Source organism: Nyctibius grandis, chromosome 4 (genome assembly GCF_013368605.1).
Source record: "Nyctibius grandis isolate bNycGra1 chromosome 4, bNycGra1.pri, whole genome shotgun sequence".
NCBI lineage: Eukaryota > Metazoa > Chordata > Aves > Nyctibiiformes > Nyctibiidae > Nyctibius > Nyctibius grandis.
The window spans coordinates 35,569,598-35,591,511 of record NC_090661.1 but is presented as its reverse complement, the minus strand read 5'-3'; the positions used below and the strand labels follow the sequence as shown (position 1 = coordinate 35,591,511).

The 21,914-nt window shown below is 37.4% G+C and overlaps 1 protein-coding gene across 2 annotated transcripts in view; it reads left to right on the top strand.

The window, feature by feature from the left end:
• EIF2AK4 (eukaryotic translation initiation factor 2 alpha kinase 4) overlaps nucleotides 1-21,914 on the top strand; it is a 40,016-nt gene continuing 18,102 nt past the window's right edge. Inside the window, exons 1-21 of one of the 2 annotated variants that reach the window (XM_068400048.1) lie at nucleotides 1-261; nucleotides 2,236-2,351; nucleotides 3,543-3,645; nucleotides 6,274-6,447; nucleotides 7,305-7,385; nucleotides 7,895-8,043; nucleotides 10,108-10,223; nucleotides 11,221-11,378; nucleotides 11,817-12,352; nucleotides 12,732-12,841; nucleotides 13,393-13,550; nucleotides 13,895-14,307; nucleotides 15,051-15,120; nucleotides 16,228-16,311; nucleotides 17,535-17,657; nucleotides 18,116-18,220; nucleotides 18,307-18,364; nucleotides 19,057-19,136; nucleotides 19,857-19,958; nucleotides 20,563-20,613; nucleotides 21,614-21,850. In XM_068400048.1, the coding sequence (XP_068256149.1) occupies nucleotides 109-261; nucleotides 2,236-2,351; nucleotides 3,543-3,645; nucleotides 6,274-6,447; nucleotides 7,305-7,385; nucleotides 7,895-8,043; nucleotides 10,108-10,223; nucleotides 11,221-11,378; nucleotides 11,817-12,352; nucleotides 12,732-12,841; nucleotides 13,393-13,550; nucleotides 13,895-14,307; nucleotides 15,051-15,120; nucleotides 16,228-16,311; nucleotides 17,535-17,657; nucleotides 18,116-18,220; nucleotides 18,307-18,364; nucleotides 19,057-19,136; nucleotides 19,857-19,958; nucleotides 20,563-20,613; nucleotides 21,614-21,850 (3,177 nt within the window). In that variant the 5' untranslated portion in view covers nucleotides 1-108. The remainder of the gene's footprint in view (nucleotides 262-2,235; nucleotides 2,352-3,542; nucleotides 3,646-6,273; nucleotides 6,448-7,304; nucleotides 7,386-7,894; nucleotides 8,044-10,107; nucleotides 10,224-11,220; nucleotides 11,379-11,816; nucleotides 12,353-12,731; nucleotides 12,842-13,392; nucleotides 13,551-13,894; nucleotides 14,308-15,050; nucleotides 15,121-16,227; nucleotides 16,312-17,534; nucleotides 17,658-18,115; nucleotides 18,221-18,306; nucleotides 18,365-19,056; nucleotides 19,137-19,856; nucleotides 19,959-20,562; nucleotides 20,614-21,613; nucleotides 21,851-21,914) is intronic. The other variant, XM_068400049.1, reaches the window with a different exon arrangement.

The following is a 21,914-nucleotide window of genomic DNA, read 5'->3' as shown; positions in this document are numbered from 1 at the left end:
GGCGGTGCTGCGGAGCGCGGCCGCCGCGGGGCCGGCGCCACTTCCAGGGCGGTAGAGCCGCGCGGCAGCCCACGATGGCCACCGCCCGCCCCCGCCCGGGGAGCTGACATGGCCCGGGCGAGAAGCGCGCAGCAGCTGCCGGCGGAGGTAGCCGCGGAGCCGCCGGAAAGCTACCAGCTGCGGCAGGAGAACGAGCTCCAGGTGCTGGAGTCCATTTACGGGCAGGACTTCCAAGATCTGCGGCACAACCAGGCCTGGAAGGTAGCGAGCGGGGCCCTCGCGGCCGGCCCGCTGCTTGCGTGGAGCCGCCGGGGCGCGGGAGGCCGCCAGGGCGGGGGCGCGGGGTGCTCTGTCCCCGGCCGCAGTGTCCGTCGGCGCGGGGTTGCCCCTCGCCTGGTCCCGCCGGGCGCAGGAGCCTCGTCCCTTCTCTCTCTCAGCGCTTTCTGCCCCCGTCGGTCGCCGGAGAGGCAGAGCCGCTCGTTCTCCTCCCCGGCGGACGGGGAGCAGCAGGAGGCAGAGCGGGCAGCTGTTGTGTGTGGGTCTGGCGGGGGGCCGCGCCGGGGCTGCGGGCGGGCGGTGGGAGCGGCGTTGATGCTTCCTCGCTGGTGTTGAGGCCTTTTATTTCTTCCCTGGCGCATCTTTGCGTCTTGCTGTTGGCCCGTTGTCCTCCCCCGCTTCGGTAGGCAGCTGTGTAGCTGGCTGCCTTTGCAGTTAATCCTCTAGATCCATGCCTTCGCACCATAATTAGTGCTGTGCATGTAACTTGCGTTTTAATTAATTGTCAGGTTTTTTTTTTAAATTGCCCCTTAATTCATCCCTTAACCAACTAATTACACACATGCTTAATTAATTAATCTCATCAGCATACATGTTGCTAATCTTTACATGTTTATTATATGCTGTGGTTTACTCAAACTGTGGCTTTTTCCATGAGAACTTAATACTTTAACTTTCATTCCTATAGTTGTTTTTTTTTTTAATTATAACTAATTAATGCTCAGGTCTAGAGCTCCCTACTCCTCCATTTCTCTTCCGCATCCACAATATCTAATTGAGAATTTTTTTCCAGCTGCATCTGTGGCACTGTTTTCCTGTACCTGGAGGTGCTGGTCACTCTTTTCAGTTCCCCAGGTTCACTGTTACTGTCATCTCTGTTTACATTCTTCGGTCTTCTGGTTTCTACAGAATGTCGCAGCCCCTGCTGTTGTTTTCTGCCATAAACCTGAACTTAAAATTCTTGCAGAAACCTGTGACTTTTGTTTGTTGGTGGTGGTTTTAGGTTTTTGTTGGTTTGTTTTTTTGGTTTGGGTTTTTCTTTTGCATGGAGTTTGATGCAAACACTGTTAGTAATTTGCTGAGTTTTTCAGAAGTGTTGCAGATCTCACTCCCTGTTAAATTAATACTTGACATCCTCTTGACTTAACCTGGTCTTTTCCCTGTTGGAAATGCAAAGGGAAAATAGAGGGGATAGTCACTATCTTTTAACCTGTTTCCATATTTGTTAGTCCATGTGGTCTTATTTCCCTACCAGTTCATCATGTTACTAAGGTGTGGGTTGATTTTTTTTTTTCTGAAAAATTAATTTGCTAATTGAAAAGAAAAAGTTTGGAGTGTTTATATGGGCACACTTTATTCTGATTTTGAGTAGGCAGTTTGAACAGGATGGGGGGGAAGGGCAATACGTGATAAAATTATATTTTATGCCAAAACCAAAAATATAAAAAAATTACTATCCATTTGTTTGGCCACACAAGGTGCATATAGATGTGATGTTATACTGTATTGCCATGTCAGAAAATAAAATACTGACTGATGTTTGTTAGTGATCAAAAACAAACACAAAAGAAACAATATTGTTCTTACAATAAATGCTCTAATTGGTGATATTCCATAAATAACCTGTTACATTTATTTAGTTTTTTCCTACTGCTAGCCTACAGTAAGCTCAATACAAGAGTTTTATTATAAAACCTCCTTTTTGCTCAGTCTGATCATCTTTCTAATAACTGTAACTACATTTATCTGAAGAAGTTCTAAAAATATACAGGATAAACTGTGATAATCAGTGAACCGTTTCACTCTCATTGAACAATGTCAATACATTAATATATTTTTTTCACGATTTGGATAGTCTAACCTGAATTTTGCCATAATATAGGTTGTGAGAGTTGTGTGCTTTCATTAAAACAAAACCGAAAAACCCTTTTAAATCAAAAGTTTTGTTTTCCATTTTAGGTACGACAGCCACCTGAAATTAATTTAGTTCTGCGTCCTCAGGGATTGACTGGTGATAATGAAGTATATGCAAAAGTTGATCTGTGGGTCAAGTGTCCACATACTTACCCTGATACGTGAGTAAACATTAAAATATAACCTTTTTTCTCTGAACGTTTTTCTCTGCTTCCCATAATAAAGTGTAAGTTGAAAAAACATGTAGTTTTATTCACCACTGTTATTCTTGCTTTCTGCATGTCAGTATTTGTTAAGCCTGTAGTATTTTATAATAGGTGACTATAAAATTTGGCACCTGAATCGGATGTGGTCTGTTGTGCAGTGGAGATGCACAACATGCACAGGGATGCATTTGTCAGAGCAAGACTGCAACCCCAGTTTGTAGCTTGAAGAGGCGTAAACACAGGTGTACCTGCTAGCATCTTAGTGCTCTGAGAGAGGGTGTGAATCTTCATCTTTAAAGCAATCTGCTGTCTTAGTTGTATGTGCTGTTCCTGTTTTCTGCTGGGTTAGCCTTTTGGAAGAATTCTCCATAGAGAATGTAAAAAGAATTGCAGGTGATAACATGCCCCCCCCTGCCCCCCCCCCGCCAGCATTTTGGGTTGGCAAGTAATTTCTGGTTTAAGTGTTGCTCTGTGAGCACAGTTTTGTTCAGTCCTTATGTCACTGTTTGTTTCCACAGCGTAACCCCCTTTAGTTCACCCGTTTGTGCTGTGGTATCAGCAGTGGCATGAGCAAGGGAAGTGCTATTCCTTACCAAGTGATAGCTCAGTTATACCCTGTAACACAGGACATAACGGCTACTCCAGTTTTTTTTAATTTAAGTTAGAATAGCTACAGATGTTTTACTTGTTTACTTTATTATAAATGTTTTTTTAAAATTAGCCGTTATGTATTTATTGCACATGTTCAAGCTCGTGTAACCTATATAGTGGAAATAAATTTTAAATGCCTAAATATGCTAGTAATATTTTTAAAGGACTGTTATGTAAATTACTGATTAAGAGCTGAATTATAAGAGTCTGCAGGTTTCTTTGGTAGTTGTTACGTTAAGTATAACTGACAGATAATCTGCAGTCAGAAAACTTAATGGCAGGGAAACAAAACAGTATTTCTGGCTTTATTCTGTGTTATATATGTAATATTTATGTACTGCTTATTTGAGCATTGACTAATTGCCAAGTGACTATGAAGTCCATTCCTTTTCTCTCACCTAGCGTTTTGATCAACATTCTACGTCTTACACAATTGCTTTTAACACTCAGTTTTTCTAATGAGGATTTTTCTTATGTTTTATTGCTGTCCCCCAGTGTCCCTGAAATACAACTAAAAAATTCAAAAGGCTTATCAAATGAGAAGGTAAATGAATTAAAATCCAGACTAGCTGAACTGGCAAAACAGCGCTGCGGAGAGGTAAGAGCTTTTCACTTCCTTGAGAAATATACTCTCGACCTAAATAGTTCTAAGAAAATGTGTGGTAAAATATAATGAAATACATCCACATTGGACATATAAGTTTTATTGCTCCTAAGGAAGAAGAGACTTACCTTCTTTCTTAAGAATGTTTCTAATTGATGAAAGTTCGGAATATGCACACTCTTAAAATACAGTGCATATGTAAATAATGTAAATAATTGTCCCTGTTTAAAGGCAGATTTAAAGGTTCATACTATTCTCGGAGTTATTTCAAAGTATGAAAGGCAATACTAACTTTAAAATTGAGAGCTTTCTGCACTTTTTATGTTAATTTGAATATTGTAAGTGGCTATACTTGTTTAAGCAAACAGCGATTACCTGGGGAGTTTTTCAGTGTGATCTTGTTCATCTAATGCTGAACCGAAGGGCAAAAAACCTTAACACCAGTTCAAGAGTTGACTTCTGCAGCACAGTTGCTCTGTGCCATTACGCCTTTTTTTGTGCTGTGTTTAGGAATAGTGATACTTGACTTCTTCCCGAATAGCATAAAAAGAGAAAGATGGAGAAATATGTGAAGCTTAGAACTTGTATTTATTTTAAGGGATTTTGTAAGTCCCCAGGTATGTTTAGTATTAACGATACCTTTCCATTGTTGCTGAGGACTGAAATGATTCAAAGAATTACTAGCAAACATTGAATTCTTGGCGAAAGCAGGGCTCATGGTATGTTTCTGATCACTATTTGGAAATGTTACGGGTGAACACATTTGATTTACTCAATTTGCCTTTTTAAAAGTGAGAAATACACAGCTGTGGAAGTTACTATATGCTGAAATAGGATAATATTCTGTTTTCATTTTCCTAAACCTGTCAGCTTTACAGGTTTGGCAGAGGTTGCCCATCCTTCAGTCTTGCCACGTCAAGCCTTTTTTCCATTTGCATACTATACTCCTATTTTAATTGCCATTTTTTATGCAGATACTTTCAAAAGAACTGTTTTAGCCAGATACTGTTTTGTTCATTTTTTCAGTAACAAAGAATTTCCTCAGTTTTGTCAGTATCTTTGGAAATCAGCAGTTTAACTGGTTTAATTAGCAGTTTATTCTGGATTTTTTTTTTTCTTTTTGTAGTGACTGTGCTATGGACAATTGATAGGAAATACAAGGTTCAAATTCTCTTAAGTAACCGCTAAACCATGCGATATATACTCGGTCTGCTCACAACTGACCTCAAGAGAGCTATTGGCCTGTAGGGCTTTAAATCCCAGTTTGATTTCTGATCTCATTAAAAGGAGCTACAAATGTGTCAGGTTTTCCTAATGTTAATATTCCAAAGTGAAGACCATGCTTGCTCCAGCAATGTATAGATTGTTGTTGTGAGTTACATGTATGATACACACTTTCGATGAATGACATAGACAATGCAGTCCTGAATTACTTTCTCTGCAGGGAAAGGGAGATAACTGCTCTCTCTGCCTTGACAGGTGTTCTTTATTAAACTATATTCTGCAATATGTAAAATTTGAAAATACCTCAGTTACCTGTCAAACTAAATAGCAGATTGTCATTTTTTAATTATTGAGATTCATACTTTTTCTATATGTATGTGTGCGCATGCATTATCCCCTTGCCTTCTGAATAGTAACCTGGGAAAGATACTTTTGTTGGAATATGTCAGATATATGCATATTGTGCTATTCTTTCTATTCTGAATTGCCTCCCAGCTTCATTCTTACTTTCAAGCAGGGGATTCAGTGTTTGAGAATCTTCTAAACGTCAGATTCTTACAGGCAGATGGCATGATTTAGTTTGGCTATTCTCCCACCTATACATGCATATCCAGCTCAGTGCTGCTGCTGACTGCTGGGATACATCTTTCTGATGTACTGTTCTTGAATTTGGAGATACGATGGTCTGTTGGCACTACAGATTGCTTGAATTAATAAAGTGATGCTACTAGACTGATGAAAACTTAAGCCCTGACAGGTCGACAGATCATCAGTACATACCCAATTCAGTTACTGTCACGTAAACAGTAACTGAAAATTGATTCCAGCCTTACAAACCAAGCAGCAGAATTCAGATGAGTTTTCAGTGCAGTTCTTATTTTAGTAGTTGTGGTTATGTGAATGTGGAATGCCTTAAGTGGCTTTACAGTTCTAACTGAGGGGGCTAGTTTGCAGAGGAAGGGTTGGATTTCATGTTATCAGTGAAATAAGGAACTATTTCATAGCAGTAGATACAGTAATAGACAATTGCAAAGGATTTACTCTGTTGTAGCTCGTACGTCATAAACATATCTTTGTGAATAGAAAAATATGCCTTCAAGAAGATGAGAAAGGGGATTTTTTTTCTTTAATTTTTTTTTTTTTTTTTTTTTTTAGAAAAAGAAAATGTTTGAAGTTGACTGTCTTTCCTTTGGTACTGTGGTCAGGGATTTTTCATGTTACAGTTTATTAATAAATAGTTCTGACAAAAAAAAATACTGAAATATGGTAAATTCTCCCTAATAAGTAAAAAAATCAGCAGTCACGCTGTTGCTGTATTGCTTTTTCGAGATCACATTTTACTATATGATCTACTTGTTCTTTGAACTCTGCACGTCATTCATATTTATTTTCTTTCAGGTGATGATATTTGAACTTGCCGACTACATACAGTCATTTCTCAGTGAGTATAATAAACCACCTTCCAAGTCTTTTCATGAAGAAATGCTAAAAAATCATCAAAAAGAACAAGAAAGACTGGCTCAGGAGGAATTGCGTAGGGCACAAGAAGTTAAGAGAAGAGAGGAGCAGGAGGTAAGAGGAATTAAAGTGTGAATAACCCTGTATTCTTAAAATAACATAAAAAATCATGATTCTGTAAATCATCCTGCATAGCAGTGGGTTTTAGTGAATTATTAACTTGTCAGACCTGTCGGTATAAGTTGATCAATATGTACTATATGAACTATCTGCTGCTGCTATTGTAATATTTTAATTATGTGGGTTTAACCCTGATAAATATTTATGCCTGAAACAAACCTAAATGTTGACTGCTGATCCTATGAAAAATCACTTATAAAGAGGACCTTATACAAAAGTGTAAGCAAATGTATATATTAAGTGCGTTCCATCTTAAACTCGTAAGTATTAGCTAGATAGATAGGTAACCATACTTTCCTTCACCCATAGGATGATTGGAATGTTCATTATGACAGACTTCTCTAGAGCACAATGAATTTAATTTAAAGAGACCGTGGACCTGCATATATTCTTCACTAGAAATGAGGGGATTCATCTAAGTCTCCCAGAGACTAGTGGTGTGGATTCTCCACACTGTGGGAATATGGATAGAATAGCTCTTTTTTTAAAAGAACGTTTTAACGTATTGCTTTGTCTTTTCTGTGTATGAAACTTTATTCTTGCGTCTGTCAGTAGAAGTAACTTTCTTTTGCCTACAACTCCGTTCTCCTATGTCAAGTAACTGATGCTGTGAACTTCCCCAGGAGAGCTAATTTGACTTCTATTTTTTTATTCTTGTGAGATCCACAAGTCTAACATTTTTGAAAAATCAGCATCACGTCTTTTTTTTTTTTTTTTTTTAAACCAGGGTAAGATTAGCAGTTGCATTGCATATACTGTTGCATCTCTAACAACACTGAAATTCTTTTCAGCAACGTGAAATCCTTAACGAGATTCAGAGAAGGGAGGAAGAGAAAAGAGAAGAAAGAAAAAAGAAAGAGATTGCCAAACAGGTATTCTCTATAAGCAGATGTGCAAAAACTATTGCAATAACTTCTTCCCAGTACTGTAGCATATGCTTATAAAAATTTGAGAGATTTACACGGCTGAATTGTCCTGAACATCTTTTCTCATCCAGTGCTTCTAACAGATCTATGTTAAAATAGGTTCTTGTTTATATGGGGTTTATTTCTGGAGTAAAATCAACTGTAAGGGAAAAGAGTTTCATATATTAACATCTTAAGTGGACTGAGATTGATATTTTCAAACAGACATAGAAAAAAGCTGGTATGTTAATATTTCCGGTTTCATTGTAAAGAATCTTTACATTCTTGCTCGTGGACACTGCTGAAAGGTACTTTTTGAATCTCAGCACTTCTTCCTCAGCCTCATATGTACGTTTATTATGAAAACCTATTTCTTCTGTGATCTGGGTGACTTTATAGAGTAATAGTCAAGTACTTGCATATTTTGAGGATAGGAGCAGTCTCTGTACTTATTTGGTGTTTTTCCTGATTTATAGGAACGTTTGGAAATAGCTGCTCTGACAAGTCAAGAAAATTCTCACAGGAGAGATGCTGCAGGATATAGAGTTGCTTCCAGTTTAAATGGGAGCTGTTTGGAACATGGAGCGAATAATAAACACCGACCAAATTCAGCTGGACGTTCAAAGTAAGTATGTCAGTTTGCATGTGGATTTTTTTTTTTGCACAAACATTAGATTTCAAAGTGAAATTTGAAGGCAAGAGAGTAACATGCCATTTTGCTCTGCTGTTTGTTTTGGTCACACCCTCCCCATTTCTCCCCCTCTTCATTTGGCATGATTAAACTGATTCATGTCCTATAGATAACTTGGGGACTTTCCAATTAAGAGAGTCAGCTTGGCCTTTAGTTTAACTGAGAAAGTATTTGGCAATCATTGGAAGGTATGTTAAGGGCTTACTTAGTTTCTTAAAAGTTTGCAATATATTGGCAATTGCCAAAAAAAATGATTTTAAATTAACTAATGAAGGTTTTGGTATAGCATAATAAATTAAAGCTTATATTCATCTCAAAACATTTGCTGTAAAGATGCACCGATGTAAAGTTCCTTGTTGGAGAAGCAACTTATTGGAGGAAAGATCAGAGTTATGGGAGGATTCTTGTGCTAGTGTGTAACTCATCTAGGTTAGGATTGGTGATAATACAAGTAGGTTGGGTTTTTTGTGGTGTTTTGTTTTTCTTTTTTTCCCCACCTTTCCTTTGTTCATAGCTGATATAACTCTCAAGGACAGTGGAGATATCCTGGTACTAATTTACCTAGTTTTGATTCATATTGCACCAATGACTTGTTATTTGGACTGTTGTTTTAATGGAAATAGTGTATTCCTGTTTTTTTCTTGTCTATAGACTTCAAAATTGTTTTCACATTATTTATCAGCAACACTAGATACCTGAAGCAGAAATTCTTCTATGATCTGTCCTACTTTGACTCTTGCTGCCATCTCTTCCCTTTGCCTATTCCAAGTCCTATTTGGCAGATGTTTCTTTATAGTGTTTGATAGTCCATAAATCTCTCTTCCTATCTTCTTGATAATCTTAGTATAACAAAATGAGACACTGTCTGTGCTTGTGGAATAAGACAAGTATCTCAAAAGTTTGTTACTATGCCTTAATGCAGAACACATACAGTGGTCTTATATTAACTTTCCACACAAATTCTTACATTATATGTTCTTACTTTAAAAAAAAAAAAAAAACAAACCAACAAAAAAAAAAAAAAAAAAAGGCAGACTGACTTACTTTAACAATGGTGAAAATAATCAAAAAGGATTTTGAAATGTTGAAACTTCTCATGATGCCGTGTTTGTAGAGTTAAGCAAAACTTGAAATCAGAAAGCCAGATGACCTCTTCGTGTATTTTTCTTTATACAGCACTTACAAGAAGCTCCCTGTGGCATCTCCTTTCTATGTAGCGCTTTTTACCTTTTTATTTCTTTTATAAATGCACTATTTTGAAAGAGCTTCTACATTACCCTTCATATACTCCCGTGATGTCTATAAGTGATTGCATTTATTTGGAGGATACTCTTGCAGTGGTGATATTTCTGTTCATTTTGAAATAGATTCTACCAAGAAATACTGGAGGTTGATTTGTGTTAGTGGTCTTGAGTTCTTTCTGATCTCATGTGGAGCTCCATACATGCATGTGAGAAGAAACACCCTAATCATACTTGCTTTGAAAGTTTTTGCAAAACTTCTCTTTTCTTGAAGTTTAGAGTAGTAAAGGAGGCAAATGGGAAACCCGTTTTAAGTCAGGAAAAATAACTAAAGCTGGAATGAACTTCCAAAATTGAATATATTTGGTTTTTGTAATGTTTTGAAAGAGAGCACAAATCAAGTCAAACTTACATACATTTCAGAGCTGTAGTATGTTTACTTTTTTTTTTATATTCTCCCCCCACCTCCCCAACTGGGAGTGTCATCCTAAGATGCAGAAATTCTAAAGTCTGGATTCAACTCCTGCCTTTGAATACGGAGACCCAGTGCAGCAAGATGTTGCTGCTGAAATGCTGAATTTCTAATCAAACATATATCTTTACACTAATTCAGTATCTTTGATATTAATGGGTGTTATCATTGGATGCAGAAGTCCCCGAAAGCTAATCCTCTTGCAGAATTGATATCTTTAGGGACTAGGGACTGCAACAATACCATCTTTTTGAGTTGGAGAAAAGTGTTCTGTTCGCATTGCAGACGAGAACGCCAGCTTTCTGTTAGTAATAACGAAGAGTCCCCTGGAAATTATGAAGTTTTGAACTTCAGCACAAGTGGTGCTGGACAACTTCTTGTCCACAAAGGAAAATGTCTAGGTAAGCAAAATTACAATTGCAGCTTGAAATACTGAGTTTTGGGCTGGGTTTTTTTTTGAGAGGGAGAACTTAAATAATGTTAACAGGTACAAGCAGCGAGAGCGGAGAGAATATTGTTGCGGAGCATGAAATGTCACAGTCAGGAGTAGGAGAGAGTAATAGGAAAAGTTACTTTGTGGTAAATATTTTATATTTTCTTAGGACTATTTTAAGTAAAAATTTGCTTCTCCAGATACAATTACATAACTGAACAGCCATACAAAAAACCTCCCACCTTCTCACCCCATACTAAAATAATACTGAAAACTATTTGCTATTAAATTTAAATAGCTAGCTTGTCAGATACACCTGACTACCAAGCAAGAAGTCATTTGGCTTTCAGTAACATGTGAAACCAGTGATAAGCACACGGTTTGAAATGCATACTTACTCTCCTTCGATTGCTGCTGATAACAATAGCATAAAAGCAGCAGTTTTAGCAAAAACATAAATAAAGGCAACAGTAGGAGAATTTCAGACCTGAGAGGCCCCCCACAAAGTGCCCATACGAATGGACCATCAAGTGTTTTCATTGCTTGTTTTCAACGTAGCACTTCCTCAGTGGCAGGATGAGCAGCCTGAAAGACTGGAGCAAAGAGGATTTTATTATTGCAGTTTGAGGATGAACAATTATGTTACTGTGTGTAGAGCTTGGCATTTGCTCAGCAGGAAGAGTGTTCATTTATTAAAACCTGAAATTCTTTAAAATGTGCAGCAATTTTTTGCCAATGTGCTATTACCTTCATTTGACTGCTGCTACATAGCATTCAGTCTCATCAGACTTGATATTTTGCATACCTACCGTGTAGATATGGATCTTGTTTAGTTGTAAGTAGGTTTGTGTTTCTGAAATTGTAGAAAGCAGACTTACTGGTGTTTGTTTAGCATTTGCAGGAGCTCTTGTCAAAACCTTAGAAACAAAAAAAGCCATGTTCCTCTTCTCTCTCTTTATGTATAGGCAAGGATGAACAGCTTGGTAAATCAGTCTACAATGCCTTGGAAATTCGCAGTGGGGACTTTGTTTTAGTGTATGAGTGGGTTCTGCACTGGCAAAAAAAGATGGGAAAGTTTTTTACATCGCATGAAATAGAAAAGATTGAGAAGTGTAAGAAACAGGTAATGCCCATATTTTGTGTTTGGCTTAATGAAGGTTACATGGGGTTCAATACTTTTCTTGAGGCTACTAGTTTATATTAAACTTGAGAGGGTGGTGATGAGCTTGAAAATGCTGGTGTTTAGAGTATCTGCACCACAGAAGAAGATGGGTGTATTGGGATATTTAGGAGCTCATTTACAATAATACAAATGCAAGAAAGTGTATTTGCAAGTATGCATAAATAAAATAATAAAATATCAAAGTTCTGAAGAAAGAGGGAATCAAGCTTACCTTGCAGAAACCAAAGTTGTTCTTGCCCCTTGTGTACCATACTTCCTTTTCAGAAAAGGATGAGAATGTCATATATTTTATATATATTTTGTGTATGTTATATATTTTAGTAGTGGTGTGTTCATGAGATATGATACAATGCGTGTTATGTTGTGTTTCTCTAACAGCTTCAGGGTGCAGAAACAGAGTTCAGCTCACTGACGAAGCTAAGTCACCCAAACATAGTACATTATAAATGTATGAACCTTAAAGAACGGGACGATTCAATTGTGGTGGACATTTTAGTGGAGCACATAAGTGGTTGCAGCCTTTCTACATACTTACACAAAGAGACTCCAGTTCCAATTGAGCAGTTGCGCCATTATGTGACCCAGATCTTGTCAGCTCTCGACTACTTGCACAATAATTCAGTAGTGCACAAAGTTCTTTGTGCTTCCAGTATCCTGGTAGATGCTGAAGGAAACATCAAGGTGACAGACTACAGCATTTCCAAGCGCTTAGCTGATATCTGCAAAGCAGATGTTTTTGAGCAAAACAAAGTTCGTTTTAGTGAGGATGGTCTTCCCAGCAAACCTGGAAAAAAAGGAGATGTGTGGAGTTTGGGCTTGCTTCTGCTTTCACTCAGCCAGGGCCAAGTAACCAAGGAATATCCAGTTGCTGTTCCTACCAGTTTACCTGCTGACTTGCAAGACTTTCTGGAAAAGTATGTTTGTTGTGTTCCTGTATCTTTTTGTCATCTTTTTTTTTTTTTTTTTTTTTTTAAAGACCTGAACAGTTTTTTGAAAGAACAGCTAAATCCCCTTGTGTTGCTAGTCATAGTTTTTAGAGAAGAGGTGATTGCTCACTAATGGCTCAGGCTACTAATCTGGAATTTGGGAGAACAGGTCTGGTGCTCTCTTCTTCCCTGCCCTGTCACCAACTTTTGTGTATCGCTGTGAATAAGTCATTTAGTCTGTCTTTGCTTCTGATTCCCATCTGAATGATAAAGGTGATGATTTCTTAAATATAAGGAGACCTCTTTGAACGTTTAGGTCTTATATGGAATAGATCTTTGAACAGTTCTTTTCTTGGTTTGCTAACAGATGTGTTTGTTTGGAAGATAAGGAAAGATGGACTCCTCAGCAGTTGTTAAAACATAGTTTTATAAACATTCCACGAATGAAAATACCTGTAGCTGAAGAAAATCTAGATGGTAAGAAACTTGGTTCTGTATTCTGCTAAATAAGCAGACTACATGCCTGCAGTAACAGAAAAATTGAGCTGTGGTAAAGCTTCACAAGACTGCACAAGTGTTTTACATTAACTAACCAAGAAGTTAAAGACTGTACTAGCTTTTATATCCATGACTAGCTAGAGTAGACTGACTGCTGTTGTCTCTGTAGAAGAAGCTGATGCTTTAATTAAGCCTGTAAGTTCATCCACCTCCTGCATGGTGCAAATATCAGACTTTAACTTTGTCCTTGGAAGATGCTATTCCAATGCGACCTTCCCTTGTTATGTTCTTGTTAGAGTCGGTTCCTTTGTCCAGCATAATTAATGTTAGTAATTAAAAATTGTATTAAGGTTTATGGTTGTACCAGAGCTTAACTCTACACAGCAGAGCACTTCTGTATTTTAGGTTTTAGTTGCATTTGGAGTTATTTAGGTTTTATCTTCTTCCTGATACTTATTTGACAGTCCCTTGTGCCTTATCCCCATGCCCCCATACTGCCAGTGGTGGTAATTTTTATGTCCTTGTTACAGATTCAGCAGGTATAGATTGCATTGAAACAGTTGTACCCAGCAGTCAGATATCCAGCGCTTCATTCTTCCCAGAAACACAGAGACAATTTTCGCGCTACTACAATGAGTTTGAAGAGCTAAAATTACTTGGCAAAGGGGCTTTTGGAGCGGTCATCAAGGTATGGTATAAACATTATTTCCCTCTATGGAGTCCTTTCTGGGGATGTGTTTGTTTTCTCTGAAGCAAAACAAAATATTCAATGTTTGCATGGTTTTTATTTATTATTTTACCCTGTGCTGTGTCTGTGTTGTGTTTTTTGTCTGGAATTGAATAGGCTGATAAGTTTTGTGAGAGTTTGCTGGGAATCTGGGAAGAAGCCTGTCAGTAGGGGGAAGCTTGCATTTGAATTGTCATTTCCCAGGTGGAAGGAAAACTTCCTCTTCCATGAAATCATTCTACATCTGGCTCTACTTGGTAAGGCATTTGTAAGCATTTGACTTTAGATTTATTTGAATTTTGCAGGTGAGAAATAAGCTTGATGGTTGCTATTATGCAGTGAAACGTATCCGTGTAAACCCTGCCAGCAAGCAATTTCGGAGGATTAAGGGGGAAGTAACATTACTTTCCCGCTTGAACCATGAGAATATTGTGAGATATTACAATGCTTGGATAGAAAAACATGAAAGTCCTGTTCCAATTGTGTCATCATCTGAAACAACTGAAGAGAAAGGAATGCCCACCAAAGCCGGTCTCTTCCTCCTTACCGCTGAGGAGACAAATGATGTGGAAGCTAATGCTCCTCCTCCGGTTTTGACAAGTTCAGTTGAGTGGAGTACTTCGTGTGAAAGATCCTCCAGCAACAAATTCAGTGGAGCTGATCAGGAGTCCAGTGATGACGATGATGATGGTGATGGGGTGTTCTCACATTCATTTTTGTAAGTAGGCTTCAGTATTGCACTGTAGGGAACATGAGCAGAGCTGGTTTTTCCAAGTTTGTGTCTTTTATCATTCTCACCTCTTTTGTCAGAGGTAATTCACTGCATTTTCATTCTGTCCCGTGGTTCAGTAACAGTGTATTTGCCAACAGTCAGATAGCCAGGGAGAGGAAAAGTCGTAGCTAAAAACTGTCAGTCTACGAGGAAAATTTTGAGTTAGGCTTATCATTTGTGTCAGAATGCATGACTGTTTACTTTATGTTGGACTGTCTTTACAGTAACAGAGAAATATTAAAAATCCCTGGAAAATACCTTAGTTGTTCTTTCTTTTTTTTTTTTTATTTTTTTTATTAAAGTAATCCATACCTGCCTCTGTGTGTGGAGTGGTTCTTTCACTCATGGTGGTTTTTTGTTTAAGCAAGTAAGTAAACTTATCTCAGTTTTGCTTGCTGAATATAGAAATTCAATTTTACTGATGCAGATATATACCTTCCCTTCAAGAGACTGGGCTGTCAAAGGAAGTGTTGCTTTGCAAGCAGAATACTTTTCTGGGTTTTGTTTTGGTTTGCTTTTTTGTTTAAGGCATGCAGAACATCTTCAACAGAAGCTTAGATTTTCTTTTTTTCCACAAATAGTTTCAAGATTTCTTAGTAAATATTTCTTGGTATTGTATTATATGGAATATATTCTTACTTAAGGAAAACCAAAACTTTGGGGTTTTTTCCTTTCTCTTCTTTAAACAGGCCAACCACAGATTCTGAAAGTGAAATAATGTTTGATAATGAGGATGAAAACAGTAAAGGTCATACACCAGTAAGTATAAAGATAAACCTAGTGAAAATGAAAAGATCATGAAATAGTCTTTGACAAGCAAACAAGTCAGTTGGGAAGTTTTGTTTCACTTCTGGTGTAAGTACAGAACCATATGAAGTTATGTTGCATCAGAGTAAATGTTGCGTCATCGCGAGCTGCACTCCATTGAAATCAGTCTGATGCAGCTAATCCAGATTCTGTTCCCCATAGTGTTCATTGAGCTAAATGTGAGTTGCACTTTTATAGTCATGAACCTGCTTATTGCAAGTTTAACGCTTCAATATGTACATCAGTTATCAGTTAACCATATGGATTGCCTTACATCATCTGAAAGTTGAAATTCTGTTCTGCTTTTAGATGATATAAACCAACATGTTTGCTCATACTCACCACTTTTTGAAAGTGGTAACAATACATGTTGTTAGCAGTCAAAAAGAGACGGGAAGTCAGAATAATGTGTAAGGGTTTTGTTTAAGATTTAATTTTAAGATTTTGTATCACAGCACTTGCTGTGAACAGTCAGTGCACTGTATCACTAGAAAGCTAATGCACAATTTGCTACATCATCTAGAATCTGTCACTGCCAGTCCTGATGATCTGTAAAATGCTCTTATTAAAGCTTCATCTCCTTTCTGTTGTAATGTACATTGGCATGAAAAAGCTTTCAATATATAATTTAATAATGTGGCAGTGTATTTTTTTCCACTATATCAAAAATTGTTGGTTGGGGCAAGGGTTGCATTATTAATGGTATTAAGTATGCTTTGTATATTTTAATTTCAATTTTTTTTTTTAAACGTGACACACTTTGAGATTTAGGTTTCATCCGGATCTTCTGAAATGTTTTTCCTCCAGTGTCTAACGATGGCAAAATGTTACTTGTTCTCACTTTGAAAATGAGAGTTGGGTCACACCTGTTTTTCTAGTTTATGTAGAAGCAGTGGCATTACAAAAATGTCAATATATTATTTTGCTGTTATTAAAACTTAGCCGTAGAAGGTGAGTTCTCATCAATGTGTTCCAGCCATTAAAAAATAGTACTATGCATAAAAAAACTCTGGACAGCTTCCTGTAGCTAACTGTTCTGTTACTTTTATTGTGGTAAAGGATGAAGAAGGCAATGAAAAGAATAGCCATGGAGAAGAAGACAGGACACCAGTCATTCAGACAGTGCATTACCTGTACATTCAGGTAGAAACGTGCTTGCATTTTCAGATAAAAGGATACTGTATATTCCAACCTGCAGAGATTAATTGCTGGTTTTCATGAGAAAAGTAATGAGCTTTAAGAAATACAAATGAAACTAAGTTCAATGCTGTTTTTCTAATAGACTGGTTTTCTGAAAGGCGTGGCTGGTGGAAAGCACTCTGCAGCACACATGGCTTGTTATACCTTCTGAGGGTCTTCAGTTGTGCCTGGAGAGAGCAAAGTTTTGTAGTGCCATAGTGTGTAATGGGATCACTGTTGTTGCTTGTGTACAAGTAAAAGTTGGCAGCTCCTGACCTAACCTTAGAACAACCCAACCAACCAACCTTTTTGAGTCCGTGGCTGCCAAAGCATTGTTTTGCCTTGTGCTTGTTATTTGTTTAGAATATCTGTCCCAACCCCCTGACACTGTAGCTGGTGTTCTTGAGTTTGGTTATGGTGTTAATTCCCAATGTGGAGCTGGAGGGTACTGTGTTAACTTCCAGAGATGAAGTTGTATTTCACAGATGTGAAAACTTCCTCATGCTCATCAAAGGTGTTGTATTGTGTATGCGCTTTCTTTTAACAGAAAACAATCATCTGCAAAGCCATTGTATAGCTCTAATAGTAAGCACAAAATAAAATTCCTGCAGGTTTGCAACTTCAGGCTTTACTACTGACATCTACTTTGTGTTAGGAGTTAGACTGTTTCTGGGAGAAGTCAACTATAATAGCTACCTGTTCTGTGGTGATGTGCAATTTTTTATAACGCACTTAATGCTAGAGCTTGTCTGGAAGGAAGATACATTTAGATGGAATTAGATTTTAGTAAGCTTGTTTGCGTGTGTTAAGTTCATAATATAAGCAGTTAAGACGCCAGGTAAAATAAAGCCAGAGATGCTTTAAAGTGTGGCTTAAACATACATTATGGTTTTGCTGGTTTCACCTTGTTTTGAATATTCATGTTAAGAGAATATACTCCTCTACAAGCTCATACCATTGTCCCAGAAAATGGGATAGGACCCATAAGTGAATGCATGTTTTCTAGCTAAAAGACCGCTCTCGGGGAAATTCCACACAGCTGAGTGTTTTGGTGATACTGTTTGCTCCTGAACTGTGTGTTACAGAGCCAGGCATTAATACGCACACAGACACAAGTTTCTGATGGTCTCTTTTCTTGACAAAACTGCTTTTTCTTCCCGTTGTCCCCTGCGTGTGCACAACTGAAGATGGAGTACTGTGAAAAGAGCACATTAAGGGATACTATTGACCAAGGATTATATGAAGACACCAGTAGGCTTTGGAGGCTTTTCCGAGAAATTTTAGATGGGTTAGCTTACATCCATGAAAAGGTCAGTAAACATGACAGACATGACCTGTTCATAGTATCTATGTTATGCCTCTTTCGGTGTGGGTTTCTTCATATTCTGTTCATTTTTGGGCACTTATTAGCAAGGTTCATTCCTTGCCCTTTCCATTGTTAATCTCTTCTAGGGTTTTAGAATATTTTATCATAAACGTGAATTTTATAATGAACCACTTCAGATTTTTCCCTTTGTCACAAAAATTTGACCACCTTTAAAAACGTTTTGTTAGATTTCTGGTAGCACTGAAAATTGTTTCTAGCTTCTGGGCTACACACTATAGTCTTACTTGAAAATTAATCATCAATAACTTAATGCAGTAGATTTCCCACTGTAATAAAAGTATGTAATACGATTTTCCAGTCTGTTATAAAGAGACTTCTATTTTGAATTATGTTTATTGTTTAATATTCTGTGGGTCTTTTTTTGTTCTTCTGCTGTAACAGGGAATGATCCACAGAGACTTGAAACCTGTGAACATTTTTTTAGATTCAGATGATCATGTCAAAATTGGTGATTTTGGTTTAGCTACAGATCATCCAGCAAATGCAGTAAGTACAGCTGAAAGTGAATGAAAGAAAAGCCAACAGAAGCATTTCAAGTGCCATTTACAATATGTTTGTTTTCCTGATTTCAGGTGGTCTCTAAACAAGAAGAAAATCATTCTGATAGTTCTGCTATGTCTGACCCATCAGGTTAGTTTACATAGTAGCTTGCTTTTTTAAGCAAACACTTGTATTCTGCCCTCTTGTATACTCTGTTAGAACTTCCATTCATTCTTTGAAAATAAAACCTTTTTTTACTGGGGGGAAAAAACCCAACCACCAACTTTTGGGTAGACATGTTACATATAATCTGGCAGTTTTGACTGTCTAAAAATGAATTTGCTTCTACTGCTAACCTTCTGTCATAGATAAGTGCTTTTCTCATGGTGACGTGTATAAAGATCCTGTATATCTGTTCCATCTGCACTTCTGTTTTCTTGCCTGTACAGGACAATTCCAAGTCTTCAGATATTTTTGTTTGGTTGGGTTTTCTTGACATCTTCTGTAACAGACTGAATTTTGTGTTTTGAGAAAACTTCAGTACGTTTTGTGTCTTAAGAGGAGTGTAATGGAAGTGAAATTTAGTTGTATCATTTGTGTGATGACCTACTACAATTCTGTAAAGCAATAGATAAGTTTAGATACTATAGATAGATACTTGACACGTGAAGGTAAGAACTGTCTGTTTTGCAAACCGTTCTCAGCTGAGTCTCTCTCAATAAGGACTGCATTCCAATCTAGAAGAAATGAGGACAGAAGATGAGTGAATTCTTTTCTTGACTTTGATGCTGAATTTCTCTCCCACTTTCTTGAAACTAGTACTCTCGTCTTTTACCACATAGGTAATTTGACAGGGATGGTTGGCACTGCACTGTATGTCAGCCCAGAGGTCCAAGGAAGCACTAAGTCTACATACAATCAGGTATGATTAAGTAGACTTAATAAAAAGTCATGGAATCTGAGGTACCAGGTACAATTTAGGTCATTCCTGCTCAACAAAGGTGAATTCAAGGTAGAACAGGGTGTAGTGGGACTGTTATGCCAAGCAAGGGAACAAGAAATATTCATCTGAGAGGAGACCAAGAGTAGAAGGATGTGGGCAAGTCAGTTTTTCTGCGTGTGCTGTGACCAAGACTTAGGTGCAAGCAACTTAAGTTGAAAGCAGATAATCCTGGAGGACCTTTATAAATAAATAGGATAGAAATTGTACAGTCTTTAGTTAAGGTAAAATATCATCAGAAGTATATATTGCTCTCCTTGATTCCTAGACTGTGATTTTGGGAGGTGAGGGTGCATTTTTTCATCAAAGAGGATCCTGTTTATATGCAGAGATGAGCTGAATTTCAAAGCAAGAATGTTTTCGAAGTGGAAGGGAGTTTACGTCGTGGCAGTGCTGTGATGATAAAAGGCATTGAAGTCAACCAAATCTGAATGAATTGTCATTTAACAAAAAAAACCCAAACAAAACCAAAAAAAACCAAACCACACCCCCCCAAAAAAAACCCCAAAACAAAACCACAAAAAGCCCACCCCTCTCTCCAGCTGTAATATACTGTGAAATTTAACCAGAACATTATTTCTCTGCTATCATCTTCTGCAGACAATTCACAGGTATTTAAGTTTCCATTTTTTTCTTCCTTAGAAAGTGGACCTGTTCAGTCTGGGTATAATATTCTTTGAAATGTCTTACCATCCCATGAGTACTGCATCAGAACGGATCTTCGTTCTTGGTCAGCTGAGACTGGTGAGTATACAGATATAGAAGATAACTAATTCTGCACATCAGATGGTTTAAGAGAAGTAAAAGAATGCAAAACATAGCAAAAATGTTTCCACAAGGAGTGCTTTAAAAAAAAGTTTATAAGATATACAATGAAAAGTGAAGAATAAAATCACAGCTGGTACTGATATTCCCTTAATGCACTGTGGATTTCCTAATGGCATTACCATCAGTCAGTGTTCTGTCTGCGAAATTAATTTTTATAGTGCAGAACATTAGAGGTGTAAACTTAGTTAAAGACATCACGGCTTTAGTACACCCCGGTTTAGATCCAGTGGGTCTCTTTCAGGAACTAGTTGGTATTTGTAGTTGATAAATGCCTGTGATTATGGATTGTATCTTCATTTTACAAAACATCATGAAAGCATTTCAGTGACATTCTTTTTCCTGTTACCTCTTCAAACTAAATTTGTCATGTGTTTTTTTTTTTTCTGTTTGCTCCCCCCACCATGGGGAATAAAAATGCTTTGTTTCTCTATTTAAATATGTAAAACTTAAGAATAAGACAGCCTGAGCAAGCTGGACTGCCTGTTACAATTCAAATGTTGCTTTTGTTTTGTTTTTATAGCCCACTATTGTATTTCCTAAAGACTTTGATGAAGTCAAGCATGCAAAGCAGGTAATTTTGAAGACATTTTAACTATTAGGTATTCCCTGTCAAGAAACGTTAATTATTATTTTTCCCACTTAATTTTAAATTAGCAATTTCTGCCAAGTCCTTATTACATGACATTAGAACAAAGTGAGGAAAAAAAAAAATCTCAGAAGAATATGCTAGGTTGACAAGGAAATATACTTACCCACAAAATTCCCTGAGCACAGTCATAAAGAAGTGCAGAGTTCATTGGCATAGCTTTTAAGCTCTGAGGGACAATTTTTATTTTTTTTTTTAGTCTCAGACAAATGGCAGTTACATTGTTTAACCCTTAACTTAAACTTTTGAAAGAAATCTGTGTCACAGAACAGAAAGAGGTGTGCAAGCTAAATTGACTGCTCTGAGTTTGAAAAGACCTGCCAAGAGCTGTTCTGGGTGCTTCCATGGCAGAGAAATTAAGTGATAAGGAGCAGTGTAATCTTTTCTGGACCATCTAGATAATTTTTTCCCTTGTGCTAGTGGACTCTTTCGTTGACCATTAGCATTAGCTTTTTGTCTGTTATGCCTGTGGAACAGCAATCTGCCTGTTACTAGTACCATAAAAATATTTCCATCTTGTACAGTTTACTGAAATATGCCAGGAAGATTCCCCCTTCTATAAGATCTATAACTCTCAGATCTTTGTTGTCATGCATATGATTGTCTTCTTTTAACTTTGTTAATAAAGAGATGCCAGAGCTAGCATAACATAGAACAACAAAGGATACTGCATATTTTGTCATCCCAAGAGATACAGGTCTAAAAATTTTTGCGTTTTACTAAATTTTATTTAGCTAATAACACAATAAAAGATATTTAAAATTTAATAAGCAAAGAATATCCACCCCAAAGATTCAGATCCTACTTTCTTTTTTCTTAGAGCCTCATAATATTTTTATTAATGTGTCGTGTCTAAGAAGTTTCTTGTAAATACTGCTAATATATACAATTTTTCTAAACTATAAAAATTTAATTTAATTTGTAGAGAGCAGTTATTACATGGCTCTTGAACCATGATCCTGCAGCACGACCAACAGCTGTGGAGCTGTTGAAAAGTGAACATCTTCCACCACCACAAATGGAAGAGTCTGAACTCCATGAAGTACTCCACCATACCTTAGCAAACGTGGATGGAAAGGCCTACCGGACTATGATGAGTCATATATTTTCACAGCGTATATCTCCAGCGATAGACTATACCTATGACAGTGATATGCTGAAGGTTTGTAGGTGTTTAGGGGATGCGTAGGGTTTTTTTCCTGTGTTGGATTTAAAAAAAAATCTAT